Source organism: Salvelinus namaycush, chromosome 38 (genome assembly GCF_016432855.1).
Source record: "Salvelinus namaycush isolate Seneca chromosome 38, SaNama_1.0, whole genome shotgun sequence".
Taxonomy (NCBI): domain Eukaryota; kingdom Metazoa; phylum Chordata; class Actinopteri; order Salmoniformes; family Salmonidae; genus Salvelinus; species Salvelinus namaycush.
The window spans coordinates 24,532,262-24,559,441 of NC_052344.1; the positions used below are offsets into that span (position 1 = coordinate 24,532,262).

Genomic DNA, 27,180 nt, shown 5'->3' on the forward strand with positions numbered 1-27,180 from the left:
AAGTGGGCTACAAAAAAATTGTTAAATACATTGTATACACAATTATCTATTCAATATTATTATTTTTTTTATATATTTTTTATTTGCAAGTGGGCTACAAAGTGTTTAGCTCATAAGTTACCTATAAAGTAAAGGGTTTTGGAACCATCAATTATTCACATAGTTTTGTGATGATCAGATTTCCATTGGCAGTTCATGTCAGTTCTCCTGAGCTGTGATTCTGTCTAGTTTAGCCTCTACAGAGTGAAGGGAATGCAGTCCAAAATGGGGGGGGGGGTCACTTCAACAGACATTGATAGGACCATACCTAGTCCCACAATGTGCCACTGCAACAGCTACAGTACACATATCAATTGCCACACGACTCTCTGGTTATTTTGAAGACCATGGATTATAAAAACTCCTTGAGGTGATTCATAGCCATTTCAGTTTGGTGGGTAATGTTTTTAAACACATTACAACTGTATGACGTAAAGCTTAATTTTCTCCTGCAAAAATGTGTTTCAGAAACAAAAGAGGATGAACTGTACATTTGAAAAAGTCCCGTGTGGAATATCTCAGAACGTTCGTGATTTGTTTCCAAGAGGTACAACGTTGTCTGGGGGGTTTTATGCCGGTGCCACGGTGGAAACCTCTGTTTTTGATGTAGACACCTCCGAGCCGTCGTCTACTTCCTTGCCAAAGAGCTGCATGATGCACGTACGGAACTGGAAGACAAGAAGAAGAAGAAGAAGAAGAAGAAGGAGGAGAAGAAGAAGAAGGAGAAGAAGAAGAAGGAGAAGAAGAATGTAACATGAAGAGAGAAGCTTTTCAAAATAAAAGTCTACATTTAATTAAGACATGAGGCCTTTAATAACTATTTTAGTAGTAAATGGATCGAAGTATCGCAGCTATCAAACAAACACACCTGTTTATTCATGAAGACGTAGATCACTGGATTCCAGATGGTGGCGCTTTTGGCAAAGTAGGCCGGCAGAGCGGCAGCCAGAGGGTGAAAAGCATACCCGGGGTTAGCCGCAGCAAAGCAGGCAAAGGCCGTGTAAGGTCCCCAGCAGACACAGTAAGCAAAAATCATGACAACAACCATCCTGGACACTTCCTTCTCAGCCTTCTGTGTTGACTCAGAGTCTTTCTGCTGCGCGGCAACCTGTGGTCATCCAGACGGAGTATCACACGGTTAGATGTAACCCTCTAATATGCATTTTCATTCGGTACAACATAGCTGCTTGCTACAGTATAATATATTTGAAATATCCCTTACAGCACGGATGGCCAGCCACACGAACAGGTAACAGAAGACGATCACTCCCAGGGGCAGGAAGCAACATGTAATCATCAGAACGATCATGTATGACAGGACTCCAGGATCCTCGTTGCCTCCGAACACATCAGGTCCACAGGAAGTCTTCAGTCCATGAGGCCAGTACCTGACGGAGGGAGAGAAACACAGAGACGGGTTTGAATAATGAAACCTTTTTTGAACAAAGTGACTTTTTTTTCAATCCTCAGCGAAAGAAAAAGAGACGATGTCTCACCTGCTCCAGCCGAAGATAGGAGGGGCGCACCAGAAAGCAGACCAGACCCAGGAGAAGATAATACCCCCCATGGCCCATTTAGCATCAAACTTGACATTTCCAAAGGGCTTACACACCACCACCCATCTCTCCCAGGAGATAACAGCCAGAGACCACAGACCAGCAATACCTGCATTAGATATACACATTAGATATACAAAAAATATCCATTCTGATTACTGTCACTATGCTATGGTGTTTTAGCAACAGCCAATTAGTCTTTATCAGCGCTGTGTAGCAATGTAGAATTACCTCGTGTGGTGTTCGGGTCTGTGGGACCCATTTTCAATGTTTACTAAAAGAAAAATGATACAACTTTTTTTTTTTTCAATCTGAGACTCATTGGCCTTGGCTCATTTCCTGTGAAGAACATATAAAAGAACACATTTTCATTGAGTGCACACTGCACCTCCCTACACATTTATATTACATATGTGGTGTTCGGGTCCACTGGACCCGAGGGTAATAAAAGTGTGGAAAAGTGTGTGTGTAGGTGAAAACAAGTAAAAATGAAACAAATAGGTTTGCTGTGTGCCTTCACTCTGTCTTCCTCTTCCCTGGGCCTGCTGTTTCAACATAGCACCAATAACCTGTCTGTCTCCCTGCCTGTCTACCTGTCTCCTGCTTTTCTGGCACTCTTTACCCTTTGTAGTGTGTGAAACTACACAATGTCTTGCGGGAACCTGCACAATGTTATTACAATACATTATTTCAAGACATTATTTCAAGACATTGTTAAACATGCTGTATTTTCCCACACTCTACCCAAGCCAGGTGCAAATTGTGGGAGGGACACAACAAATAAATAGCTTTGCATGTGTGGCTCCTTACCACAATCAATCGGTATGCCAAAAATAATCCCTGCTCAGAGGGCCTTACAAATACTTTTTGCAGAGAAAGAAGGTAGTGAGGAAGACATTTCAGAATATGAGGATAATGTCTCTGTCAATTTGGAGTCTGATGGTGAGTTGGAAGATGAGGATGAGATTGACCCTCAGCCAGCCCCAGGACCAGCCCGTCAGCAGCCAGCCCCAGGACCAGCCGGTCAGCAGCCAGCCCCAGGACCAGCCCATCAGCAGCCAGCCCCAGGACCAGCCGGTCAGCAGCCAGCCCCAGGACCAGCCCGTCAGCAGCCAGCCCCAGGACCAGCCGGTCAGCAGCCAGCCCCAGGACCAGCACGTCAGCAGCCAGCCCCAGGACCAGCCCATCAGCAGCCAGCCCCAGGACCAGCCCATCAGCAGCCAGCCCCAGGACCAGCACGTCAGCAGCCAGCCCCAGGACCAGCCCGTCAGCAGCCAGCCCCAGGACCAGCCGGTCAGCAGCCAGCCCCAGGACCAGCCTGTCAGCAGCCAGCCCCAGGACCAGCCCGTCAGCAGCCAGCCCCAGGACCAGCCTGTCAGCAGCCAGCCCCAGGACCAGCCCGTCAGCAGCCAGCCCCAGGACCAGCACGTCAGCAGCCAGCCCCAGGACCAGCCCGTCAGCAACCAGCCCCAGGACCAGCCGGTCAGCAGCCAGCCCCAGGACCAGCCGGTCAGCAGCCAGCCCCAGGACCAGCCCGTCAGCAACCAGCCCCAGGACCAGCCCGTCAGCAACCAGCCCCAGGACCAGCCTGTCAGCAGCCAGCCCCAGGACCAGCCCGTCAGCAGCCAGCCCCAGGACCAGCCCGTCAGCAACCAGCCCCAGGACCAGCCCGTCAGCAGCCAGCCCCAGGACCAGCCCGTCAGCAACCAGCCCCAGGACCAGCCTGTCAGCAACCAGCCCCAGGACCAGCCTGTCAGCAACCAGCCCCAGGACCAGCCTGTCAGCAACCAGCCCCAGGACCAGCCCGTCAGCAACCAGCCCCAGGACCAGCCCCAGGACCAGCCCGTCAGCAGCCAGGCCCAGGACCAGCCCCAGAACCAGCCCGTCAGCAGCCAGGCCCAGGACCAGCCCCAGGACCAGCCCGTCAGCAGCCAGGCCCAGGACCAGCCCCAGGACCAGCCCCAGGACCAGCCCGTCAGCAGCCAGCTCATCAGCAGCCTGCAGGAGGAGAAATATGGATGTCATTTTATTTTTTAATTGAATGGTCTTCTTCCCCAAGGAATGAGCCACCCGCATGGCTGCCAATGTAATAAGGATGCAACCAGGGCCGACACGGTTGGCGGTTACTCATGTGCAGGACATAAAGTCTTCTTATGAACTGTTCATCCCAGACACCATCCAGAAAATCATTCTGGACTGCACTAATTTGGAGGGAAGGCGTGTTTTTGGGGAGAGATTGAAGGAGATGGACCAAACACATTTACATGCATCCTTTGGGGTTCTTATCCTTGCTGGTGTTTTCAGATCCAATGGGAATCCACAGAATCCCTGTGGGATGCAGAAACTGGCAGAGAACTTTTCCGTGCAACAATGTCTCTGGAAAACTTCCTCATTATTTCCAGGATTTTCCCCTTCGATAACCGAGACACCAGACCAGCTCGGCGGCAGAGAGACAAGATAGCTGCAATCAGGTCAGTGTGGGACAAGTGGGTGGTCCACCTTCCCCTGTTTTACAACCCTGGGCCCAGCGTTACTGTTGATGAGCAGCTTATGACATTTAGGGGCCGCTGTCCCATCAGGCAGTACTTACCGTCTAAACCATCAAAATCTGGAACCAAGATCTGGGCTGCCTGTGATGCTGCTTCCTCCTATGCGTGCAACTTGCAAGTGTATACGTGGAAGCCAGATGGAGGAGCCCCCTGAGAAGAACCAAGGGATGCGTTTGTCCTGGACGTGACATAGGGACTCCGTGGCCAGAACATCACATGCAATCATTTTTTTTACTTCACACAAGTTGGGACAGGAACTCCTCAAGAGGAAGCTGACGATGGTAGGAACAATTTGAAAAAACAAGCTAGAGCTCCTACCTCAGCTGTTGGATACACGGAACAGGCCTATCAATTCCTCTACGTTTGTGTTCACGGCCGACACGTCCCTAGTGTCCCACATACCAAAGAAAGGCAAAAATATGGTACTCATGAGTACGCTGCATAGGGATGGGAGAATCTGTGGCCAGGAACATCAAAAACTAGAAATCATAATGGATTAGAATGCCACTACTGGAGGGGTGGACAATTTAGACAAGCTGGTGACTGGCTACAGCTGCAAACGAAGAACCCTACGCTGGACACTTGTGAAATTCTTCAACATCTTAGACATCTCGGCGTACAACGCGTTGGTCATCTGGACGGCGTTGAACCCAGATTGGAACAGAGGGAGGATCCAGAGGAGACGGATCTTTCTCGAGGAGTTGGGCAAGGCATTGGTACGACCTCAAATCCAGAGGAGGCAACATATCCCAAGGACCCCAGCTTCTGCTGCCACTGTGTGGAGGATTCAGGAGGAGGATGCTGGTGCCCCGTCCGCCCCGACCCACAGAACCAGCAACTCTGATACCGGAAGTAAGTGTGAGCGATGTTGTTGCATGTGTGTGTGTCTGACTCTCCTACCTTGGTCTGCTGTAACTATATGTGAGTGAGATGTGTCTGACTCTCCTACCTGGTCTGCTGTAACTATATGTGAGTGAGATGTGTCTGACTCTCCTACCTGGTCTGCTGTAACTATATGTGAGTGAGATGTGTCTGACTCTCCTACCTGGTCTGCTGTAACTATATGTGAGTGAGATGTGTCTGACTCTCCTACCTGGCCTGCTGTAACTATATGTGAGTGAGATGTGTCTGACTCTCCTACCTGGTCTGCTGTAACTATATGTGAGTGAGATGTGTCTGACTCTCCTACCTGGTCTGCTGTAACTATATATGTGAGTGAGATGTGTCTGACTCTCCTACCTGGTCTGCTGTAACTATATGTGAGTGAGATGTGTCTGACTCTCCTACCATGGCCTGCTGTAACTATATGTGAGTGAGATGTGTCTGACTCTCCTACCATGGCCTGCTGTAACTATATGTGAGTGAGATGTGTCTGACTCTCCTACCATGGCCTGCTGTAACTATATGTGAGTGAGTCTGACTCTCCTACCTTGGCCTGCTGTAACTATATGTGAGTGAGATGTGTCTGACTCTCCTACCATGGCCTGCTGTAACTATATGTGAGTGAGATGTGTCTGACTCTCCTACCATGGCCTGCTGTAACTATATGTGAGTGAGTCTGACTCTCCTACCTTGGCCTGCTGTAACTATATGTGAGTGAGATGTGTCTGACTCTCCTACCTTGGCCTGCTGTAACTATATGTGAGTGAGTCTGACTCTCCTACCATGGCCTGCTGTAACTATATGTGAGTGAGTCTGACTCTCCTACCTTGGCCTGCTGTAACTATATGTGAGTGAGTCTGACTCTCCTACCTTGGCCTGCTGTAACTATATGTGAGTGAGTCTGACTCTCCTACCTTGGCCTGCTGTAACTATATGTGAGTGAGTCTGACTCTCCTACCTTGGCCTGCTGTAACTATATGTGAGTGAGTCTGACTCTCCAACCTGGCCTGCTGTAACTATATGTGAGTGAGTCTGACTCTCCTACCTTGGCCTGCTGTAACTATATGTGAGTGAGTCTGACTCTCCTACCTTGGCCTGCTGTAACTATATGTGAGTGAGTCAGATGTCAGTAAAATTCCTGAACTAAGTGTTTTCATCATTCTAGATTGCAGCCGGTAGCAACAAGAAGAAGCACTGCGATGTATCTGGACCCAAGAAGGACAGGAAGACACAGTACACATGCAACAAGTGCAAGAAATACATTTGCAACACAAACACACAGTAAAACTCTGTCCCTCATGCGGTGTGTAGACCGGCCTTCATTTGTTCTTCAATGGGGCTCATTTATCATTACCATAAAATACTGTATGTAACATGTGTCCTTCCAATTTGTTCAGTTCAAAGCAATAAACATCACTAGTGATGAAAACCTTGTTTCATTTATATTTGTTCAAGATAAACATGATTTATTCCACCCATGTCTTGATTAGAATAGATTTTTGTTGGCAAAAATCACATTTCATTAAAAAAAACAAATAGCTCTTTAATTGATAAATGTGATGTAGCAGAGGTTAACGGCAAATATTAACCATGTATGCTGTCGATAGTGCTTGTAATTGATATAAGTCAACATCTAAGTATTAAGTATTTTCACGTAAATTGATATGGCTGTATTGTTTTAAAAACCCATTAATGTTGTGGGTCCATCAGACCTGCGAACATTGGGTGAAGAACAAAAATATATATATTTTTTTATTTTACCCTTATTTTACCAGGTCAATTGACTGAGAACATTCTCATTTACAGCAACAACCTGGGGAATAGTTACAGGGGAGAGGAGGGGGGGGATGAATGAGCCAATTGGAAGCTGGGGATTATTAGGTGGTATGAAGGACAGATTGGGACACCAGGGTTAACACCACTACTCTTACATTGAGTGCCATGGGATCATTAGTGACCACAGAGAGTCAGGACACCCGTTTAACATCCCATCCGAAAGACGGCACCTTTCACAGGGCAATGTCCCCAATCACTGCCCTGGGACATTGGGATATTTATTCTAGACCAGAGGAAAGGGTGTTTCCAACTGGCCCTCCAACACCACTTCCAGCAGCATCTGGTCTCCCATCCAGGGACCAACCAGGACCAACCAGGACCAACCAGGACCAACCAGGACCAACCAGGACCATCCAGGACCAACCAGGACCAACGCTGCTTAGCTTCAGAAGCAAGCCAGCAGTGGGATGTAGGGTGGTGTACTGCTGGCTTGAACACCACACAAGGGTTAAATATGAAACAAAATGTAGTCCGTATAAAAAATGCATCTTACCACACGTGGCGACGGTGAATCCCTCAAAGACACACATCGGGTGTCCGAGTATAAAGTAACCAAACATCTGGTTGCAAACGCTGATGGTGCTAGCCAACAGAGTCTCCGCAATGTCAGCAAACGCCAGGTTGACCAGGATCCAGTTGAGAGGATGTTGGAGCTTCTTGAATTTGGCAGTGGCCACCAGCACCAGGCCGTTGGTGAAGGTTGAGGCCACGACCACAAAGAGCATCCAAAGTGTTGAGATATTGTACACCCATCTCGGAGCGATGTGGTAGTTGGGGCCCTCAAAAGGATCTGCAGAAGAAAAAGAGAACCAAAAAAAAGACATGTACATATATTTGAATATAAATTACCTGACTTATTGATGTAGTCAAATGAGAACAGTAAGTAATATGTTGAAGAGAATGTGTGCATCAAAAGTTATGAACAAGGAAAACATTGTCATGATACTCCTGATAAAAATACTTAAATGTACTGTTTGTATTATTGTGTATACTGCTACTGACAGTTGTGAATGGTATGTCTGCTGTTGGTGACATATCTTTTGAAGGAAAAGACCTTTAGCAACATCACTTACCATTATCTTCTGTAAATATACAACAACTACAATACTTTAGGAGAATCCACAGAATTAGGCTCTTTCACTCCTTCTACTGGATGATATCACGCCCAGGCACTACCCTGACAGGATGTTCTGTACCTTTGGTATGATTGCTGTTGGTGTAGGCGAAGCCTGATTCTCTGGTTGTATCTTCTTGTCGCCTTGCAGCAAACACTCCTAGCTCTGCCATCCTGGACTGGTTAATAGGAGTTAGTGAAGTCGACTGCCGAAGTCTGTGCTTCTCCACTGTCCTCGTTTATATAGCATCCTTTGGGTGTTTTTAAAGGATTACGGCCTTGGAGGAATTAGGGCAGGGGGTTTGATGGTATGGACTGGACTGTCTTTTCTTAATTACCGTTAATTACCACAAACGACTAATTAAGGAGGATTTCAGAGGCCCATAATCTTGTTTGAAAGGGCATTGGTGGCAGAGGAGGTTAAAAGTAATATACAATGGAATGCTGCTGTAACTGTGGCCCAGACTTGTCAGTTAAATGGCATTGAGACAAGGTAAGTGAGTGTTAAATATCTAACCTTCAAAAAACACAATTACCATCAGGCAATCACTCTTCAGGTTGACAATACAAAATCAAATCAAATCAAACACCTCATATCCATCAAATTACAACATTATGAATAACTAGATGGTAATTTTCCATGAAGAAAAATTTGTGGGACTTGCTTTAACACTTTACAGGATTTTTTGGGGGCGGGGTAGTGATTGGTAGTACTTATTGCTGTTCTGGTTTCTGATTTGAATATCAGAGAAGTAGACCAAGGTCACATACTCTTTAAGTTTTTGTCTTCGATGCATCGTTGGGAAAAGTGGTCAAGGTAGCTGATTAGTCTCAAAAGTCCCAATGTTGACTCATTGTCTCATGCTTAGAATGCATGAATGTTACATAGTAACAGAATAGAATGCGCTTAGAATGCGCTCCTCCTATTGTTATCATTTGAAAGTTCTGAAAGTTCTGAGAAGTTCCATGGCAGTTATTTCAGCAGTGAGCGGGAAGTTAGCTAAATAAGTTGATGTGGTTACTAAAACAGCTGTATCGTTTAGATCTGTACAAGCTGTTTTCTGTTTCCCGTTCCAGATTTGAATAGCCCGAGACGCAGACCAAGATGTCTCACCGTCTGCGTTGTTGTCTAACTTGTTGGTCATGTGGTCGAAGCAGCTGATTTGTGTCAGAAGTCGTGATGTCACAATAGGGAGCTTTTAGAATGTTAAGGAAATCCCATTAAAGTGGATGGAGACCTGAACGTATAGAAGACATCAACAAGTTACATGTAAGAAACTCAATCCAGACCAGTTGACACGTTTTAAAGTTTAAACAGTGTTTCTAGATTAAACATTGTAAGAGGAGTAGTGTGCAGAATAATAATAAAAAGTATGACCAAGATCTAATTAAGTCCCATCAAATCACTAATGACAATATTAAGCCTGTATTATGTAACATGTAGAATGGTATCCTTAGACAATGCCAGGCCGGTACTATGTAACATGTAGAATGGTATCCTTAGACAATGTCAGGCCTGTACAATGTAACATGTAGAATGGTATCCTAAGACAATGTTAGTCCTGTATTATGTAACATGTAGAATGGTATCCTTAGACAATGTTAGTCCTGTACTATGTAACATGTAGAATGGTATCCTTAGACAATGTTAGTCCTGTACTATGTAACATGTAGAATGGTATCCTTAGACAATGTTAGTCCTGTACTATGTAACATGTAGAATGGTATCCTTAGACAATGTCAGGCCTGTACAATGGTATCCTTAGACAATGTTAGTCCTGTACTATGTAACATGTAGAATGGTATCCTTAGACAATGTTAGTCCTGTACTATGTAACATGTAGAATGGTATCCTTAGACAATGTCAGGCCTGTACAATGGTATCCTTAGACAATGTTAGTCCTGTACTATGTAACATGTAGAATGGTATCCTTAGACAATGTTAGTCCTGTACTATGTAACATGTAGAATGGTATCCTTAGACAATGTTAGTCCTGTATTATGTAACATGTAGAATGGTATCCTTAGACAATGTTAGTCCTGTACTATGTAACATGTAGAATGGTATCCTTAGACAATGTCAGGCCTGTACAATGGTATCCTTAGACAATGTTAGTCCTGTACTATGTAACATGTAGAATGGTATCCTTAGACAATGTTAGTCCTGTACTATGTAACATGTAGAATGGTATCCTTAGACAATGTTAGTCCTGTATTATGTAACATGTAGAATGGTATCCTTAGACAATGTTAGTCCTGTATTATGTAACATGTAGAATGGTATCCTAAGACAATGTTAGTCCTGTATTATGTAACATGTAGAATGGTATCCTTAGACAATGTTAGTCCTGTACTATGTAACATGTAGAATGGTATCCTAAGACAATGTTAGTCCTATATTATGTAACATGTAGAATGGTATCCTAAGACAATGTTAGTCCTGTATTATGTAACATGTAGAATGGTATCCTAAGACAATGTTAGTCCTATATTATGTAACATGTAGAATGGTATCCTAAGACAATGTTAGTCCTGTATTATGTAACATGTAGAATGGTATCCTAAGACAATGTTAGTCCTATATTATGTAACATGTAGAATGGTATCCTAAGACAATGTTAGTCCTGTACTATGTAACATGTAGAATGGTATCCTAAGACAATGTTAGTCCTGTATTATGTAACATGTAGAATGGTATCCTAAGACAATGTTAGTCCTGTATTATGTAACATGTAGAATGGTATCCTTAGACAATGTTAGTCCTGTATTATGTAACATGTAGAATGGTATCCTTAGACAATGCCAGGCCTGTACTATGTGACAATTCCAAGTGGTAAATAAGCTTATTTGGACAAGTGGGGTTCCGCAGGACTTAACGTTGGAACATCTAATTGGCGTTGACAGAAGAGCAGTCAGAAACCGGTTAATCTCTCCTAAATGAAGGTTCATTTTGGGGAAGCAGGGTTCATCCCAAAACGTGAAGGGAGTCCGGTTTGAACCCTGCGCTAATAGAGCTGCTGAATGAGACTCTCAGCCCTCAGAAGACCTGCAGGAATAGGAGAGTTTGGCGCCAGCAGTCATGGTGACGCAGGGCAACAGTCTGATAAGGTGGTACGTCTCCCTGCCGTTTTATTCATTTGCTTCTGTTTTCACCATTCTTGACTGGTGACAGATGCTCCTCCTCCTTTTGTGCAAAATATTTCCAGCTATACCACAACTGAAACATTCAATTGAATGGTATAATTTCTGACATTGGAAAACTCTTAGAAAAATAGTAGAAGGTAGAACCCAAGTAGTGGTGCTGGTATAGGGCTGTGATAGAGCCAACCCCACCATGGGGCTTGTATAGGGCTGTGATAGAGCCAACCCCATCATGGGGCTGGTAGAGGACTGTGATAGAGCCAACACCATCATGGGGCTGGTAGAGGACTGTGATAGAGCCAACCCCATCATGGGGCTGGTAGAGGGCTGTGATAGAGCCAACCCCACCATGGGGCTGGTAGAGGACTGTGATAGAGCCAACCCCACCATGGGGCTGGTAGAGGGCTGTGATAGAGCCAACCCCACCATGGGGCTGGTATAGGGCTGTGATAGAGCCAACCCCACCATGGGGCTGGTAGAGGGCTGTGATAGAGCCAACCCCACCATGGTGCTGGTAGAGGGCTGTGATAGAGCTGGTAGAGGGCTGTGATAGAGCCAACCCCACCATGGGGCTGGTAGAGGGCTGTGATAGAGCCAACCCCACCACGGTGCTGGTAGAGGGATGTGATAGAGCCAACCCCATAATGGGGCTGGTAGAGGACTGTGATAGAGCCAACCCCACCACGGTGCTGGTATAGGGATGTGATAGAGCCAACCCCATAATGGGGCTGGTAGAGGGCTGTGATAGAGCCAACCCCACCATGGGGCTGGTATAGGGCTGTGATAGAGCCAACCCCACCATGGGGCTGGTAGAGGACTGTGATAGAGCCAACCCCACTACGGTGCTGGTATAGGGATGTGATAGAGCCAACCCCATAATGGGGCTGGTAGAGGGCTGTGATAGAGCCAACCCCACCATGGGGCTGGTATAGGGCTGTGATAGAGCCAACCCCATCATGGGGCTGGTAGAGGACTGTGATAGAGCCAACCCCACCATGGGGCTGGTAGAGGGCTGTGATAGAGCCAACCCCACCACGGTGCTGGTAGAGGGCTGTGATAGAGCCAACCCCACCATGGGGCTGGTAGAGGACTGTGATAGAGCCAACCCCACCATGGTGCTGGTATTGGGATGTGATAGAGCCAACCCCATCATGGGGCTGGTAGAGGACTGTGATAGAGCCAACCCCATCATGGGGCTGGTAGAGGACTGTGATAGAGCCAACCCCATCATGGGGCTGGTAGAGGACTGTGATAGAGCCAACCCCACCATGGTGCTGGTAGAGGGCTGTGATAGAGCCAACCCCACCATGGGGCTGGTAGAGGACTGTGATAGAGCCAACCCCACCATGGGGCTGGTAGAGGGATGTGATAGAGCCAACCCCACCATGGTGGTGGTATAGGGATGTGATAGAGCCAACCCCATAATGGGGCTGGTATAGGGCTGTGATAGAGCCAACCCCATAATGGTGCTGGTAGAGGGCTGTGATAGAGCCAACCCCACCATGGGGCTGGTAGAGGACTGTGATAGAGCCAACCCCACCATGGGGCTGGTAGAGGGCTGTGATAGAGCCAACCCCACCATGGTGCTGGTATAGGGATGTGATAGAGCCAACCCCATAATGGGGCTGGTATAGGGCTGTGATAGAGCCAACCCCATAATGGGGCTGGTATAGGGCTGTGATAGAGCCAAACCCACCATGGGGCTGGTAGAGGGCTGTGATAGAGCCAACCCCACCATGGGGCTGGTAGAGGGCTGTGATAGAGCCAACCTCACCATGGGGCTGGTAGAGGGCTGTGATAGAGTCAACCCCACTATGGGGCTGGTAGAGGACTGTGATAGAGCCAAACCCCACCATGGGGCTGGTAGAGGACTGTGATAGAGCCAACCCCATAATGGTGCTGGTAGAGGACTGTGATAGAGCCAACCCCACCATGGGGCTGGTAGAGGACTGTGATAGAGCCAACCCCACCACGGTGCTGGTATAGGGATGTGATAGAGCCAACCCCATAATGGGGCTGGTAGAGGGCTGTGATAGAGCCAACCCCACCATGGGGCTGGTATAGGGCTGTGATAGAGCCAACCCCATCATGGGGCTGGTAGAGGACTGTGATAGAGCCAACCCCACCATGGGGCTGGTAGAGGGCTGTGATAGAGCCAACCCCACCACGGTGCTGGTAGAGGGCTGTGATAGAGCCAACCCCACCATGGGGCTGGTAGAGGACTGTGATAGAGCCAACCCCACCATGGTGCTGGTATAGGGATGTGATAGAGCCAACCCCATCATGGGGCTGGTAGAGGACTGTGATAGAGCCAACCCCACCATGGTGCTGGTAGAGGGCTGTGATAGAGCCAACCCCACCATGGGGCTGGTAGAGGACTGTGATAGAGCCAACCCCACCATGGGGCTGGTAGAGGGATGTGATAGAGCCAACCCCACCATGGTGGTGGTATAGGGATGTGATAGAGCCAACCCCATAATGGGGCTGGTATAGGGCTGTGATAGAGCCAACCCCATAATGGTGCTGGTAGAGGGCTGTGATAGAGCCAACCCCACCATGGGGCTGGTAGAGGACTGTGATAGAGCCAACCCCACCATGGGGCTGGTAGAGGGCTGTGATAGAGCCAACCCCACCATGGTGCTGGTATAGGGATGTGATAGAGCCAACCCCATAATGGGGCTGGTATAGGGCTGTGATAGAGCCAACCCCACCATGGGGCTGGTAGAGGGCTGTGATAGAGCCAACCCCACCATGGGGCTGGTAGAGGGCTGTGATAGAGCCAACCTCACCATGGGGCTGGTAGAGGGCTGTGATAGAGTCAACCCCACTATGGGGCTGGTAGAGGACTATGATAGAGCCAAACCCCACCATGGGGCTGGTAGAGGACTGTGATAGAGCCAACCCCATAATGGTGCTGGTAGAGGACTGTGATAGAGCCAACCCCATAATGGGGCTGGTAGAGGACTGTGATAGAGCCAACCCCACCATGGGGCTGGTAGAGGGCTGTGATAGAGCCAACCCCACCATGGGGCTGGTATGGGGCTGTGATAGAGCCAACCCCATCATGGTGCTGGTAGAGGGCTGTGATAGAGCCAACCCCACCACGGGGCTGGTAGAGGACTGTGATAGAGCCAACCCCATAATGGTGCTGGTAGAGGACTGTGATAGAGCCAACCCCACCATGGGGCTGGTAGAGGGCTGTTATAGAGCCAACCCCACCATGGGGCTGGTCGAGGGCTGTGATAGAGCCAACCCCACTATGGGGCTGGTAGAGGACTGTGATAGAGCCGACCCCATAATGGGGCTGGTAGAGGACTGTGATAGAGCCAACCCCACCATGGGGCTGGTAGAGGGCTGTGATAGAGCCAACCCCACCATGGGGCTGGTAGAGGGATGTGACTGGGCTGGTATAGGGCTGTGATGGGGCTGGTATAGGGCTGTGATGGGGCTGGTATAGGGCTGTGATAGGGCTGGTATAGGGCTGTAATGGGGCTGGTATAAGGCTGTGATGGGGCTGGTATAAGGCTGTGATGGGGCTGGTATAGGGCTGTGATGGGGCTGGTATAGGGCTGTGATGGGGCTGGTATAAGGCTGTGATGGGGCTGGTATAAGGCTGTGATGGGGCTGGTATAAGGCTGTGATGGGGCTGGTATAATGCTGTGATGTGGCTGGTATAAGGCTGTGATGGGGCTGGTATAAGGCTGTGATGGGGCTGGTATAAGGCTGTGATGGGGCTGGTATAAGGCTGTGATGGGGCTGGTATAAGGCTATGATGTGGCTGGTTGTCACAAGTAGTCAGAGTGTGTTTGGTTGCTCATAACTCCATGTTGGATTGAGATACGAGGATAAAAAGGGGTCCCGTTTCAACCCAAGACCTTGGTCTTTGTCCTGATGTTGAACAGATATATAAGATATATTGGCGCTGTGAAACACAGGATAGTAAACAGTGACAAGCAGCCCCGGGCTCCCCTACCGTCTCCTCATTGAGATCCTCCGTAAGATGCTGCAGCCGCTAGTTAGGAACTCTTCATGGTTGGAAATAGAACTGGGATTTGACCTCGACTTTCTTCAAGACACCACAGCTGTTAATAATACTCCTGTGGAAAGGGGGATGTTGGTTTTAAGGATGTTGTTTATGAAAGGATAACAGAGAGCGAGAGAGCGAGAGAGAGAGAGAGAGAGAGAGAGAGAGAGAGAGAGAGAGAGAGAGAGAGAGAGAGAGAGAGAGAGAGAGAGAGGGAGAGATAGAGGGAGAGATAGAGGCAGACAGAGAGAGAGAGAGAGAGAGAGAGAGAGAGAGAGAGAGAGAGAGAGAGAGAGAGAGAGAGAGAGAGAGAGAGAGAGAGACAGAGACCTGAACCCTAATGGGGTGAACTTTGACATTAGAAATTGCACATTGACAGTGACATTGACACCTGGACCCCTTTACCTTCTGCTTTGTGTAATAAAACATAAAACGTCAGACTTGCATCATCACTGAACCGTTGGACTGTGCAACGCAGAGATAATGTCCGCAGGAAGATATCAGAGGACAGCTTGCGTCATTAGACTAAACACTGTGATGTTGGCAAGGTGTGAATGAGGTAATTAGGTGATTGTTAAAGGGATCAGGGAGGAGTCAGTCCAGGGTAAATAGCTGAGATACAGAAATCCAGCTGACTACTAGGAAGACCTGGCAACACCCAACAAAGGTGCCAGATCACCACCATACCAGGAGGACACGGCATAAGATAAAGGAAGCATTAGAATCAAATCAAAACTGTATTTGCCACGTGCGCCAAATACAACATGTGTAGACTTTACCGTGAAATGCTTACTTACAATCCCTTAACCAACAGTGCAGTTCAAGAAGAATAAAATATTTACCAAGTAGGCTTAAATAAAAAGTTATAAAAAGTAACACAATAAGAAAAACAATAATGAGGCTATATACAGGGGGCACCGGTACCGAGTCAGTGTGCAGGGTATATACAGGGGGTACCGGTACCGAGTCAGTGTGCAGGGTATATACAGGGGGTACCGGTACCGAGTCAATGTGCAGGGTATATACAGGGGGCACCGGTACCGAGTCAGTGTGCAGGGTATATACAGGGGGCACCGGTACCAAGTCAGTGTGCAGGGTATATACAGGGGGCACCGGTACCGAGTCAGTGTGCGGGGTATATACAGGGGGCACCGGTACCGAGTCAGTGTGCAGGGTATATACAGGGGGCACCGGTACCGAGTCAGTGTGCGGGGTATATACAGGGGGCACCGGTACCGAGTCAGTGTGCAGGGTATATACAGGGGGCACCGGTACCGAGTCAGTGTGCAGGGTATATACAGGGGGCACCGGTACCGAGTCAGTGTGCAGGGTATATACAGGGGGCACCGGTACCGAGTCAGTGTGCAGGGTATATACAGGGGGCACCGGTACCGAGTCAGTGTGCAGGGTATATACAGGGGGCACCGGTACCGAGTCAGTGTGCGGGGTATATACAGGGGGCACCGGTACCGAGTCAGTGTGCAGGGTATATACAGGGGGCACCGGTACCGAGTCAGTGTGCGGAGGTACAGGCTAGTTGAGGTAATCTGTACATGTAGGTGGGGGCGAAGTGACTATGCATAGGTAACAAACAAACAGTGAGTAGCAGCAGTGTACAAGGGGGGGGGGGGGGGGGGGGTCAATGTGGTCAAAAATGTCGGGTGACGATTTTTATGAATTGTTCAGCAGTCTAATGGCTTGGGGGTAGAAGCTGTTAAGGAGCCTTTTGGTCCTAGACTTGGCGTTCTGGTACCGCTTGCCGTGCGGTAGCAGAGAAAACAGTCTATAACTTGGGTGACTAGAGTCTCTGACAATTTTATGGGCTTTCCTCTGACAATGACAATTATATAGGTCCTGGATGGCAGGAAGCTTGGCCCCAGTGATGTACTGGGCCGTTCGCACTACCCTCTGTAGCGCCTTACGGTCGGATGCCGAGCACTTGCCATACCAGGCGGTGATGCAACCGGTCAGATGCCGAGCAGTTGCCATACCAGGCGGTGATGCAACTGGTCAGATGCCGAGCAGTTGCCATACCAGGCGGTGATGCAACCGGTCAGGATGCCGAGCAGTTGCCATACCAGGCGGTGATGCAACCGGTCAGGATGCCGAGCAGTTGCCATACCAGGCGGTGATGCAACCGGTCGGATGCCGAGCAGTTGCCATACCAGGCGGTGATGCAACCGGTCGGATGCCGAGCACTTGCCATACCAGGCGGTGATGCAACCGGTCAGATGCCGAGCAGTTGCCATACCAGGCGGTGATGCAACCGGTCAGATGCCGAGCAGTTGCCATACCAGGCGGTGATGCAACCGGTCAGGATGCCGAGCAGTTGCCATACCAGGCGGTGATGCAACCGGTCGGATGCCGAGCACTTGCCATACCAGGCGGTGATGCAACCGGTCGGATGCCGAGCACTTGCCATACCAGGCGGTGATGCAACCGGTCGGATGCCGAGCAGTTGCCATACCAGGCGGTGATGCAACCGGTCAGGATGCCAAGCAGCTGCCATACCAGGCGGTGATGCAACCGGTCAGGATGCTTTCGATGGTGCAGCTGAAGAACTTTTTGAGAATCTGGGGGCCCATACCAAATCTTTTCTGTCTCCTGAGGGGGAAAATGTTTTGTCGTGCCCTCTTCACGACTGTCTTGGTATGTTTGGACCATGATAGTTTGTTGGGGATGTGGACACCAAGGAACTTGAAGCTCTCAACCTGCTCCACTACAGCCCCGTGGATGAGCATGGGGGCGTGCTCAGTCCTCCTTTTCCTGTAGTCCACGATCATCTCCTTTGTCTTGCTCACATTGAGGGAGAGGTTGTTGTCCTGGCACCACACTGCCAGTTCTCTGACCTCCTCCCTATAGGCCGTCTCATCGTTGTCGGTGATCAGGCCTACCACTGTTGTGTCGTCAGCAAACTTAATGATGGTGTTGGAGTCGTGTTTGGCCACGCAGTCATGGGTGAACAGGTAATACAGGAGGGGACTAAGTACACACCCCTGAGGGGCCCCAGTGTTAAGGATCAGCGTGGCAGACGTGTTGTTGCCTACTCTTACCACCTGGGGGCGGCCCGTCAGGAAGTCCAGGATCCAGTTTCAGAGGGAGGTTTTTAGTCCCAGAGTCCTTAACTTAGTGATGAGCTTCGTGGGGACTATTGTGTTGAATGCTGAGCTGTAGTCAATTAACAGCATTCTCACGTAGGTGCTCCTTTTGGCCAGGTGAGAAAGGGCAGTGTGGAATGCGATTGAGATTGCGTCATCTGTGAATCTTTTGGGGCGGTATGCGAATTGGAGTGGGTCCAGGGTGTCCGGGAGGATGCTGTTGACGTGAGCCATGACCAGCCTTTCAAAGCACTTCATAGCTACTGACGTGAGTGCCACAGGATGGTAATCATTTAGGCAGAATACCTTGGCGTTCTTGGGCACAGGGACTATGGTGGTCTGCTTGAAACATGTAGGTATTACAGACTCTTTCAGGGAGAGGTTGAACATGTCAGTGAAGACTCTTGACAGTTGGTCAGCACATGCTTTGGGTACACGTCCTGGTAATCCGTCTGGCCCAGCGGCTTTGTAAATGTTAACCTGTTTAAAGGTTTTGTTCACATCAGCTTGAAGACACAGCATTAGATAAAGGAAGCATTAGAAGACACAGCATTAGATAAAGGAAGCATTAGAAGACACAGCATTAGATAAAGGAAGCATTAGAAGACACAGCATTAGATAAAGGAAGCATTAGAAGACACAGCATTAGATAAAGGAAGCATTAGAAGACACAGCATTAGATAAAGGAAGCATTAGAAGACACAGCATTAGATAAAGGAAGCATTAGAAGACACAGCATTAGATAAAAGAGCCATTAGAAGACACAGCATTAGATATAGGAAGCATTAGAAGACACAGCATTAGATAAAGTAAAGGAAGCATTAGAAGACACAGCATTAGATAAAGGAAGCATTAGAAGACACAGCATTAGATAAAGGAGCCATTAGAAGACACAGCATTAGATAAAAGAGCCATTAGAAGACACAGCATTAGATATAGGAAGCATTAGAAGACACAGCATTAGATAAAGGAAGCATTAGAAGACACAACATTAGATAAAGGAGCCATTAGAAGACACAGCATTATATAAAGGAAGCATTAGAAGACACAGCATTAGATAAAGGAAGCATTAGAAGACACAGCATTAGATAAAGGAGCCATTAGAAGACACAGCATTAGATAAAAGAGCCATTAGAAGACACAGCATTAGATATAGGAAGCATTAGAAGACACAGTATTAGATAAAGGAAGCATTAGAAGACACAACATTAGATAAAGGAGCCATTAGAAGACACAGCATTATATAAAGGAAGCATTAGAAGACACAGCATTAGATAAAGGAAGCATTAGAAGACACAGCATTAGATAAATGAAGCATTAGGAGACACAGCATTAGATAAAGGAAGCATTAGAAGACACATCATTAGATAAAGGAAGCATTAGAAGACACAACATTAGATAAAGGAAGCATTAGAAGACACAGCATTAGATAAAGGAAGCATTAGGAGACACAGCATTAGGTAAAGGAAGCATTAGAAGACACAGCATTAGATAAAGGAAGCATTAGAAGACACATCATTAGATAAAGGAAGCATTAGAAGACACATCATTAGATAAAGGAAGCATTAGAAGACACAGCATTAGATAAAGGAAGCATTAGAAGACACAGCATTAGATAAAGGAAGCTTTAGAAGACACAGCATTAGGTAAAGGAAGCATTAGAAGACACAGCATTAGATAAAGGAAGCATTAGAAGACACAGCATTAGATAAAGGAAGCATTAGAAGACACAGCATTAGATAAAGGAAGCATTAGAAGACACAGCATTAGATAAAGGAAGCATTAGAAGACACAGCATTAGTTAAAGGAAGCATTAGAAGACACAGCATTAGATAAAGGAAGCATTAGAAGACACAGCATTAGATAAAGGAAGCATTAGGAGACACAGCATTAGATAAAGGAAGCATTAGAAGACACAGCATTAGATAAAGGAAGCATTAGGAGACACAGCTGTCATGTTTTGTCTTTTGATTATCATGTCTTGTCCCTGTGCTTCCCTTCCATTTGTCTCCCTCTGCTGGTCTTAGTAGGTTCTTTCCCTCTCTCTTCCCCTCCCTCTCTTCCTCTCTCGCTCTCTCTCTATCGTTCCGTTCCTGCTCCCAGCTGTTCCTCATTCTCCTAACTACCTCATTTAATCTTTCACACCTGTCCCCTATTTTGCCCTCTGATTAGAGTTCCTATTTCTCCCTCTGTTTTCCGCTTCTGTCCTTGTCGGATCTTTGTTTGATGTTTGCTGTTCCGTGTCCTGGTTCCGCCCTGTCGTGTTTTTGCCTTCATCAGATGCTGCGTGTGAGCAGGTGTCATCTAAGATATATCCAGGAGTACCGTTTTGTTTAAGTTTGGAATAAAGACTCTGTTTTTGTTAAGTCGCTTTTGGGTCCTCATTCATCGGCATAACAGAAAGATCCGACCAGTATGGACCCAGCGACTACGGATTCTCGCAACACTGCCATCGAGATCCAGGGAGCAATGCTCGGCAGACACGAGCAGGAATTGTCTGCTGCTCGTCATGCCGTTGAGACCCTGGCCGCTCAGGTTTCCAACCTCTCAGGACAGTTTCAGAGTCTTCGTCTCGTGCCACCTGTTACTTCCTGGTCTTCCGAGTCTTCGGAACCTAGGGTTAATAACCCACCATGTTACTCTGGGCAACCCACTGAGTGCCGCTCCTTTCTGACCCAGTGTGATATTGTGTTTTCTCTCCAGCCCAACACATACTCACGAGAGAGAGCTCGGATCGCCTACGTCATATCACTCCTTACTGGTCGGGCTCGGGAGTGGGGCACAGCTATCTGGGAGGCAAGGGCTGAGTGTACTAACGATTATCAGAGCTTTAAAGAGGAGATGATACGGGTTTTTGATCGTTCAGTTTTTGGGAAGGAGGCTTCCAGGGTCCTGGCTTCCCTATGTCAAGGTGATCGATCCATAACGGATTACTCTATAGAGTTTCGCACTCTTGCTGCATCCAGTGACTGGAACGAGCCGGCGTTGCTCGCTCGTTTTCTGGAGGGACTTCACGCTGAGGTTAAGGATGAGATTCTCTCCCGGGAGGTTCCTTCCAGCGTGGACTCTTTGATTGCACTCGCCATCCGCATAGAACGACGGGTAGATCTTCGTCACCGAGCTCGTGGAAGAGAGCTCGCGTTAACGGTGTTTCCCCTCTCCGCATCTCAACCATCTTCTCCCATCAGCTCAGAGACTGAGCCCATGCAGCTGGGAGGTATTCGCATCTCGACTAAGGAGAGGGAACGGAGAATCACCAACCGCCTTTGTCTCTATTGCGGTTCTGCTGGACATTTTGTCATGTCATGTCCAGTAAAAGGCCAGAGCTCATCAGTAAGCGGAGGGCTACTGGTGAGCGCTACTACTCAGGTCTCTCCATCAAGATCCTGTACTACCTTGTCGGTCCATCTACGCTGGACCGGTTCGGCTGCTTCCTGCAGTGCCTTGATAGACTCTGGGGCTGAGGGTTGTTTTATGGACGAAGCATGGGCTCGGAAACATGACATTCCTCTCAGACAGTTAGGGAAGCCCACGCCCATGTTCGCCTTAGATGGTAGTCTTCTCCCCAGTATCAGATGTGAGACACTACCTTTAACCCTCACAGTATCTGGTAACCACAGTGAGACCATTTCCTTTTTGATTTTTCGTTCACCTTTTACACCTGTTGTTTTGGGTCATCCCTGGCTAGTATGTCATAATCCTTCTATTAATTGGTCTAGTAATTCTATCCTATCCTGGAACGTTTCTTGTCATGTGAAGTGTTTAATGTCTGCTATCCCTCCTGTGTCTTCTGTCCCCTCTACTCAGGAGGAACCTGGTGACTTGACAGGAGTGCCGGAGGAATATCATGATCTGCGCACGGTCTTCAGTCGGTCCAGAGCCAGCTCCCTTCCTCCTCACCGGTCGTATGATTGTTGTATTGATCTCCTTCCGGGGACCACTCCTCCTCGGGGTAGACTTTACTCTCTGTCGGCTCCCGAACGTAAGGCTCTCGAGGATTATCTGTCTGTTTCTCTCAACGCCGGTACCGTGGTGCCTTCTTCCTCTCCCGCCGGAGCGGGGTTTTTCTTTGTTAAGAAGAAGGACGGTACTCTGCGCCCCTGTGTGGATTATCGAGGGCTGAATGACATAACGGTTAAGAATCGTTATCCGCTTCCCCTTATGTCGTCAGCCTTCGAGATGCTGCAGGGAGCCAGGTTCTTTACTAAGTTGGACCTTCGTAACGCTTACCATCTCGTACGCATCAGAGAGGGGGACGAGTGGAAAACGGCGTTTAACACTCCGTTAGGGCATTTTGAATACCGGGTTCTGCCGTTCGGTCTCTCTAATGCTCCAGCGGTCTTTCAGGCATTAGTCAATGATGTACTGAGAGACATGCTGAACATCTTTGTTTTCGTTTACCTTGACGATATCCTGATTTTTTCACCGTCACTCGAGATTCATGTTCAGCACGTTCGACGTGTACTCCAGCGCCTTTTAGAGAATTGTCTCTACGTGAAGGCTGAGAAGTGCGCCTTTCATGTCTCCTCTGTCACTTTTCTTGGTTCTGTTATTTCCGCTGAAGGCATTCAGATGGATCCCGCTAAGGTCCAGGCTGTCAGCGATTGGCCCGTCCCTAAGTCACGTGTCGAGTTGCAGCGCTTTCTCGGTTTCGCTAATTTCTATCGGCGTTTCATTCGTAATTTCGGTCAAGTGGCTGCCCCTCTCACAGCTCTGACTTCTGTCAAGACTTGCTTTAAGTGGTCCGGTTCCGCCCAGGGAGCTTTTGATCTCCTCAAGAAGCGTTTTACATCCGCTCCTATCCTTGTTACTCCTGACGTCACTAAACAATTTATTGTCGAGGTTGACGCTTCAGAGGTGGGCGTGGGAGCCATTCTGTCCCAGCGCTTCCAGTCTGACGATAAGGTTCATCCTTGCGCTTACTTTTCTCATCGCCTGTCGCCATCGGAACGCAACTATGATGTGGGTAACCGCGAACTGCTCGCTATCCGCTTAGCCATAGGCGAATGGCGACAGTGGTTGGAGGGGGCGACCGTTCCTTTTGTCGTTTGGACTGACCATAAGAACCTTGAGTACATCCGTTCTGCCAAACGACTTAATGCACGTCAAGCTCGTTGGGCGTTGTTTTTCGCTCGTTTCGAGTTCGTGATTTCCTATCGCCCGGGGAATAAGAACACCAAGCCTGATGCCTTATCCCGTCTCTTTAGTTCTTCTGTGGTTTCTACCGACCCCGAGGGGATTCTCCCTGAAGGGCGTGTTGTCGGGTTGACTGTCTGGGGAATTGAGAGACAGGTAAAGCAAGCGCTCACTCACACTGCGTCGCCGCGCGCTTGTCCTAGTAACCTTCTGTTTGTTCCTGTCCCTACTCGTCTGGCTGTTCTTCAGTGGGCTCATTCTGCCAAGTTAGCTGGCCACCCCGGTGTTCGGGGTACGCTTGCTTCTATTCGCCAGCGGTTTTGGTGGCCTACTCAGGAGCGGGACACGCGCCGTTTCGTGGCTGCTTGTTCGGACTGCGCGCAGACTAAGTCAGGTAACTCTCCTCCTGCCGGTCGTCTCAGACCGCTTCCCATTCCTTCTCGACCATGGTCTCACATCGCCTTAGACTTTATTACCGGTCTGCCTTCGTCTGCGGGGAAGACTGTGATTCTTACGGTTATCGATAGGTTCTCTAAGGCGGCACATTTCATTCCCCTCGCTAAGCTTCCTTCCGCTAAGGAGACGGCACAAATCATCATTGAGAATGTGTTCAGAATTCATGGCCTCCCGTTAGACGCCGTTTCAGACAGAGGTCCGCAATTCACGTCACAGTTTTGGAGGGAGTTCTGTCGTTTGATCGGTGCTTCCGTCAGTCTCTCTTCCGGGTTTCATCCCCAGTCTAACGGTCAAGCAGAAAGGGCCAATCAGTCGATTGGTCGCATTTTACGCAGCCTTTCGTTTCGAAACCCTGCGTCTTGGGCAGAACAGCTCCCCTGGGCTGAGTACGCTCACAACTCGCTTCCTTCGTCTGCTACAGGGCTATCTCCGTTTCAGAGTAGTCTTGGTTACCAGCCTCCTCTGTTCTCGTCCCAGCTCGCCGAGTCCAGCGTTCCCTCCGCTCAGGCTTTTGTCCAACGTTGTGAGCGCACTTGGAGGAGGGTCAGGTCTGCACTTTGCCGTTACAGGGCGCAGACTGTGAGAGCCGCCAATAAACGTAGGATTAAGAGTCCTAGGTATTGTCGCGGTCAGAGAGTGTGGCTTTCCACTCGTAACCTTCCCCTTACGACAGCTTCTCGCAAGTTGACTCCGCGGTTCATTGGTCCGTTCCGTGTCTCTCAGGTCGTCAATCCTGTCGCTGTGCGACTGCTTCTTCCGCGACATCTTCGTCGCGTCCACCCTGTCTTCCATGTCTCTTGTGTCAAGCCTTTTCTTCGCGCTCCCGTTCGTCTTCCCTCCCCCCCTCCCGTCCTTGTCGAGGGCGCACCTATTTACAAGGTACGGAAGATCATGGACATGCGTTCTCGGGGACGTGGTCACCAGTACTTAGTGGATTGGGAGGGTTACGGTCCTGAGGAGAGGAGTTGGGTTCCATCTCGGGACGTGCTGGACCGTTCGTTGATTAATGATTTCCTCCGTTGCCGCCAGGGTTCCTCCTCGAGTGCGCCAGGAGGCGCTCGGTGAGTGGGGGGGTACTGTCATGTTTTGTCTTTTGATTATCATGTCTTGTCCCTGTGCTTCCCTTCCATTTGTCTCCCTCTGCTGGTCTTAGTAGGTTCTTTCCCTCTCTCTTCCCCTCCCTCTCTTCCTCTCTCGCTCTCTCTCTATCGTTCCGTTCCTGCTCCCAGCTGTTCCTCATTCTCCTAACTACCTCATTTAATCTTTCACACCTGTCCCCTATTTTGCCCTCTGATTAGAGTTCCTATTTCTCCCTCTGTTTTCCGCTTCTGTCCTTGTCGGATCTTTGTTTGATGTTTGCTGTTCCGTGTCCTGGTTCCGCCCTGTCGTGTTTTTGCCTTCATCAGATGCTGCGTGTGAGCAGGTGTCATCTAAGATATATCCAGGAGTACCGTTTTGTTTAAGTTTGGAATAAAGACTCTGTTTTTGTTAAGTCGCTTTTGGGTCCTCATTCATCGGCATAACAACAGCATTAGATAAAGGAAGTATGAGATGCCATCATTATAATTCTAATATGGGGGGAAGGAAGGAAAAGTTGGTTCTGTCTCATTGCCATGAAAGCTGAGAATCAGTAATCCCCTGTAGCCATAATCAAATCCCTGCACGTTGAACCTCACTCCTCTTTGTCTTGTGAAATATGCTTACAGTAAATGTTAGGGTATTTTCCTCTGCAGGTCCTAAATATGACTGACGCTTTGGTTACATAGAGTTTCAAAGTGACCTGGTCGAGGACATTTTGACGTGAAAGTTTAAAATGGATTCATTGTGTTAATGTTATTCATTGATTGAAGTAGCTCCAGTGTTTAGGATGGAGAAGACGAGAGGACTCTCAACAGTAGCTCCAGTGTTTAGGATGGAGAAGAGGAGAGGACTCTCAGCAGTAGCTCCAGTGTTTAGGATGGAGGAGACGAGAGGACTCTCAGTAGTAGCTCCAGTGTTTAGGATGGAGGGGAGGAGAGGACTCTCAGCAGTAGCTTCAGTGTTTAGGATGGAGAAGACGAGAGGACTCTCAGTAGTAGCTCCAGTGTTTAGGATGGAGGGGAGGAGAGGACTCTCAGCAGTAGCTTCAGTGTTTAGGATGGAGAAGACGAGAGGACTCTCAGCAGTAGCTCCAGTGTTTAGGATGGAGAAGACGAGAGGACTCTCAGCAGTAGCTCCAGTGTTTAGGATGGAGAAGAGGAGGGGACTCTCAGCAGTAGTGTTTAGGATGGAGAAGAGGAGAGGACTCTCAGCAGTAGCTCCAGTGTTTAGGATGGAGAAGACGAGAGGACTCTCAGTAGTAGCTCCAGTGTTTAGGATGGAGGGGAGGAGAGGACTCTCAGTAGTAGCTCCAGTGTTTAGGATGGAGAAGACGAGAGGACTCTCAGCAGTAGCTCCAGTGTTTAGGATGGAGAAGAGAAGAGGACTCTCAGCAGTAGCTCCAGTGTTTAGGATGGAGAAGACGAGTGGACTCTCAGCAGTAGCTCCAGTGTTTAGGATGGAGAAGAGGAGGGGACTCTCAGCAGTAGTGTTTAGGATGGAGAAGAGGAGAGGACTCTCAGCAGTAGCTCCAGTGTTTAGGATGGAGAAGACGAGAGGACTCTCAGTAGTAGCTCCAGTGTTTAGGATGGAGGGGAGGAGAGGACTCTCAGTAGTAGCTCCAGTGTTTAGGATGGAGAAGACGAGAGGACTCTCAGCAGTAGCTCCAGTGTTTAGGATGGAGAAGAGAAGAGGACTCTCAGCAGTAGCTCCAGTGTTTAGGATGGAGGGGAGGAGAGGACTCTCAGTAGTTGCTCCAGTGTTTAGGATGGAGAAGACGAGAGGACTCTCAACAGTAGCTCCAGTGTTTAGGATGGAGAAGAGGAGAGGACTCTCAGTAGTTGCTCCAGTGTTTAGGATGGAGAAGAGAAGAGGACTCTCAGCAGTAGCTCCAGTGTTTAGGATGGAGGGGAGGAGAGGACTCTCAGTAGTTGCTCCAGTGTTTAGGATGGAGGAGAGGAGAGGACTCTCAGCAGTAGCTCCAGTGTTTAGGATGGAGAAGAGGAGAGGACTCTCAGCAGTAGCTCCAGTGTTTAGGATGGAGAAGAGGAGAGGACTCTCAACATGTCACTATGTAATGTAGCCAACGTAGTGTAAATGTCAGGTCAACAGTTCAATAAAATAGGACGCTTAAGTAGAAGTATACAGTGGTTTAGCTGACCGTGAGTATCCATTCTTAAAATAAAAATGTTTGAACCTTTATTTAACTAGGCATTAGAAAGCCTTTTAGAATGCCAAGTGATTCAGCTACTTGACCTTCTGACCTTGACGG

General features: G+C 48.4%; 2 protein-coding genes across 2 annotated transcripts; both read right to left on the reverse strand.

The window, feature by feature from the left end:
- Positions 1-608: 608 nt before the first annotated feature.
- LOC120031912 (red-sensitive opsin-like) lies at positions 609-8,149 on the reverse strand. Its single transcript, XM_038977756.1, has 6 exons — positions 8,059-8,149; positions 7,356-7,652; positions 1,536-1,704; positions 1,262-1,427; positions 908-1,147; positions 609-707 (listed from the first exon to the last, which is right to left on the reverse strand). The coding sequence occupies exons 1-6, from the start codon at positions 8,147-8,149 to the stop codon at positions 609-611; spliced, it is 1,062 nt and encodes a 353-aa protein (XP_038833684.1).
- A 17,515-nt stretch (positions 8,150-25,664) lies between these two features.
- On the reverse strand, positions 25,665-27,082 carry LOC120032116 (mucin-21-like). Its single transcript, XM_038978058.1, has 2 exons — positions 27,070-27,082; positions 25,665-26,932 (listed from the first exon to the last, which is right to left on the reverse strand). Exons 1-2 carry the CDS (start codon positions 27,080-27,082, stop codon positions 25,665-25,667), a joined length of 1,281 nt encoding a protein of 426 aa, XP_038833986.1.
- Positions 27,083-27,180: the final 98 nt, after the last annotated feature.

Bases quoted from the DNA above. Each gene is read 5' to 3' on its own strand.
- LOC120031912 (XM_038977756.1), bottom strand. From the start codon at position 8,149: ATGGCAGAGCTAGGAGTGTTTGCTGCAAGGCGACAAGAAGATACAACC. The intron at 1,705-7,355 runs GTAAGATGCATT...TATCTAATGCAG, and splicing joins ATTCACCGTCGCCACGTGTG to GTATTGCTGGTCTGTGGTCT. The intron at 708-907 runs GTGTGTTTGTTT...CTTGTCTTCCAG, and splicing joins ACGTCTTCATGAATAAACAG to TTCCGTACGTGCATCATGCA.